Source organism: Orycteropus afer, unplaced genomic scaffold (assembly GCF_000298275.1).
Source record: "Orycteropus afer afer isolate SDZICR_OR568_19922 unplaced genomic scaffold, OryAfe1.0 scaffold00223, whole genome shotgun sequence".
NCBI lineage: Eukaryota > Metazoa > Chordata > Mammalia > Tubulidentata > Orycteropodidae > Orycteropus > Orycteropus afer.
In genome coordinates this window covers 1,364,279-1,367,887 of record NW_006921810.1, presented here as the reverse complement: position 1 = coordinate 1,367,887, position 3,609 = coordinate 1,364,279, and the positions used below count along the sequence as shown (strand labels likewise).

At 54.5% G+C, this 3,609-nt stretch overlaps 1 protein-coding gene across 1 annotated transcript; it reads right to left on the bottom strand.

Moving 5' to 3' along the window:
* Positions 1-1,705: 1,705 nt before the first annotated feature.
* Positions 1,706-2,434, bottom strand: CUNH3orf80 (chromosome unknown C3orf80 homolog). The gene has a single exon (XM_007948762.1). It carries the CDS (start codon positions 2,432-2,434, stop codon positions 1,706-1,708), a length of 729 nt encoding a protein of 242 aa, XP_007946953.1.
* Positions 2,435-3,609: the final 1,175 nt, after the last annotated feature.

Genomic DNA, 3,609 nt, shown 5'->3' with positions numbered 1-3,609 from the left:
ATTTACTGTTCTCCAAGCAGAGAAACTATTTTTCATGTTTTACTCCTTTTCCTTTCATATAATCAAACTGTACATAATGTGTATTTGTATGTAGACAATATGCATATGTACATTACACATAATCATTTTAGTTCTTTCACTGAAAGGAGCTCTGGTGGAGCCGTAGCTAAAGTGCTCAGGTATAACCAAAAGTTTGCTGGTTCAAGTCTGTCAGCCATTCTGGGGGAGAAAGTTCTGGCAGTCTGTTTCTATTAGGATTAACTACCTTGAAAACCCTAGGGGAGAGTTCTACTCTGTCCTATAGGATCCCTATGAGTCAGAATCAACAGCAGTGGGTTTTTGGTTTTGTGGAAAGGATAATTTCATAGAATGGTAGAACTGATACATTGACACTTTTTTCCTCAGGATAGGTTGACTGAATCTTTCTGTAGCACATTACTACACAATTATGGCTTTAAACGAAAGTTACAAGTCACACACAAGTTGTTATGTTTTGTAACCACCACCAAATGAAAAATGGAAGGGAAAGTGCATGACATCATGCTTCATGGTATGGCATATATGCATCAATTATTTTTACATATAACTTGTGTGATGAATGACAGTCAGTTAAGACCTAGACTACATAATGTATACAGTTAATATAAAAAGTTATATATTGTGTCACAGTACTAAAAATAAATCTTCTCAAATAGTGAAAATAAGATCTCCTTCACATGTTTGCCATATATTTCTCCTTTGACCATCTATCTGTTTTTATTTTTTCACCCCACTTTTAATGAAATAATATCCAACATTTTATTAAACAATAATGACAAATGTGGGCAATGCCTGGTCATTAGTCTCCTAAAAGGTGATTATCTTGTCATTACTTTTCTGAAACAGCCTCCTGTTGCATGTAATATATGGTAAAAATATAAAAACAAAAGACATATAAATAACGTCTCAGTTACTGAAAAATCAAAACTCCAACTGTACTTTATTACTGTCTTGAGTATGCAGTAATTTCTGTACCCTGGATAGGTACAACGACTAGCCGGATATCACGGGTACCTCCACAGCCATCAGCTGTGACTATTTGCTTGGGCAGGAAGGAAAGTTTTTTCTTTCTTTTCTGGTGTGGTTTTTTTTTTTTTTGGTCTCCTGCAAGGGAGGGATTCGTCCCAAGTGCTGCATTTGTCAGCGTCTCAGCCGCTCTCCCAGAAACTGCGCGCAGCAGTCACAGAAACAAGTCCTGAACCCGGACTTTTCGCCCTCCGCCTATCCTACCAGACCACTACCAGTCCAGGAAGGAGGGAAGAGAGGGTAACTGGTCCCTTTTCTCCTCATCCCTAAGGAAACCGCCCCGCGCTAGCCGCACCAAAGGGCTCACGTGTTCGCTTTGATTCGGGGAGCAGGCACTTACGAGTGAACTTAATCCCGAGTCATGAGGGCGGGGACGTCCTTCCAAGTTGTGCTCAGGGCTCGTCAGCCGCCGCCGCCGCCCCAGCCGCTCATGCCGAACGTTCTTTGAGCTGAGCAAAACGGGCAAACTTGAGACTCCCGGAGAGAGCTGGATGGAGGAGTAGAGTGTGAGCCAAACTCCTCTCGGGGCGAGGGACGGTGAGGCCAGGTGTCAGTCGGAATCTGAGCCACCCCGACGGGCACGTCCCACCTCTGTCCCCAGCTCGCTGCGTCCGCGTGGTCCCCGAGCGGCCCCCGGCGCTCAGATGAGCGGGAAGCGGCCCTCGCCGCCGTCGGGCTCAACCGCGTTGCCACCTCGCGGGTGGCCAAGCACCGACACTGGCAGCACGACCTCCCCAGGGGTGAGCTGCTGCAGTCGCATGGATTCCTCGTAGGTAGGCAAGTACTTGACCTCCTCGTAGCTGGGCAGCTGCAAGAAGACTGGAGAGACTATCCGCAGCTCGTGCTCCGATGCGCAGCCGGCGACCGGGCGCCCCCCGCCTCCTCGGCCCCGGAGGCCGCTGCCACTGTCCAGCAGCGAGTCCTGCGAGCCGGCGGCCGCCTCGTCGCGTAGTAGAGCGGGCGAGTCGTCGTCGTCGTCGTGGGGTGGCCCCGCAGCCGCTGGCGGCCCCGAGCCTCCCGGCGGCCCGGGCCTCGCCTGGCCGCGCGGGTACCTGCGTGGGCTGGGGCAAATGATGCGCTGCAGAAAGTAGCCGATGGCGAAGAGCACGAGCAGGATGAGCAGCCCCGAGAGCTTTCGGACGAACCAGCCCACACTGTCCAGGAAGGCGTGCAGCGGCAGCTTGCAGCAGCGCACCGCCGTGGCGTTGGCCGCGTCGCAGCAGCGCTCCCGCTCGCCGCACGCCAGCTCCGCGCAGCCCCCGCCGCCCCGCGAGGGCGCCACCAGCGCCAGCGCCAGTAGCAACGGCAGCAGCGGCGGCGGTGCCGGCGCCACGGACAGGCCCTCGGCCACGACCCCAGGTCCCCACATGGCCCCCGCAGACCTCTGCCAACGTCTGTGGCGGGAGCCTGGGGGATCCGTCTGTCTGCTTGTCAGTCGGCCCTTCCTAGGGCTCTCCGCTCCGACTGGTGCGCGCCGCCTCCCGCGCCTCAGCTACCTGCGGCCGGAGCTGCCCTCACTCGGCCACTCTCGGGTGGGAGGAGGAGCCGCAGGCGCGGGGAGGCTGCAGGAGACGGCTGCTCCTCGCAGCCTGACCAGCCTCCAGAGCTTCTGACCTTAACCCCGCGCGTCCAGCCGCCTGGGCCCGGCACGGGGCGTCCGGAGCCGCCCAAGATGGCAGAGGCGGCGTGCGCGGGGCTGTCCTGGGCATCTTGGCCCCGACCGGCCGCGCTCTTCCTCCCTTGCCCAGTCACCCTCCGGGACTGGAAGGGTTAATGCCCTGCGCGGAGCCCCGGAGCCCCTTGATCTTGATTAATTCAGCCTCCTCGCTCTTCCCCGCCAGACGGGCGGGGGCTCTCGTTAGCGTAGGTGTCTCAGTTTTAAATGATTGGATTTCCCCAGGAATGTTATTTAAATTGACTTGCGACTGGAATTCGCTTACCATCCTTCTTGTGATCTTTCTGATTAAAAATGGATGATGGCCATTAATGGCTAGCGCAGCCCCGCAGCCATCCGAGAGTTCGGGGATTGGAGGCCGCCAGATAGTTCTGCCTTCAGGCAGATCCAGGGAACTAGGAAGCAGCAATTCCCAGGAGACCTCCAGGACAGGTAGAACATTACCCGACGAGGAGCAGGTCAAGGCACCACAGAGGAAGCATCCCCAGAGGAACAGAGAAACGCTCTACCAAGGTCACTCGAGTTGACCAGGCAGAGAAGGAAAGCACATTTCCCCAGCGGCTGATCCGACAAGATCCCACCTCACCTGAGGCGCAGAGCAGGGAATTGGGTTGCGAGGTGGCATATCTGTGGCATGTCAAAGGGGAATTGTAAGTGAGTGACAACGTTCCCGAGCATTGATCTGCGTCCAAAGGGTTTTTCTCAAGGTTATTCTTGCTTGTAAGTGTTGCCTTTATAGAGCGAGTCTCGTTCCCATTTAGCATATAGCGCAGAGTTTGTCTTAGCCTTGAAGTCCCCATCCCTGGGGGAATCCCTTAGTGCACAATGGGAGGGATCACGGTTACTGTGGTCCCTAACATGCAAGCATA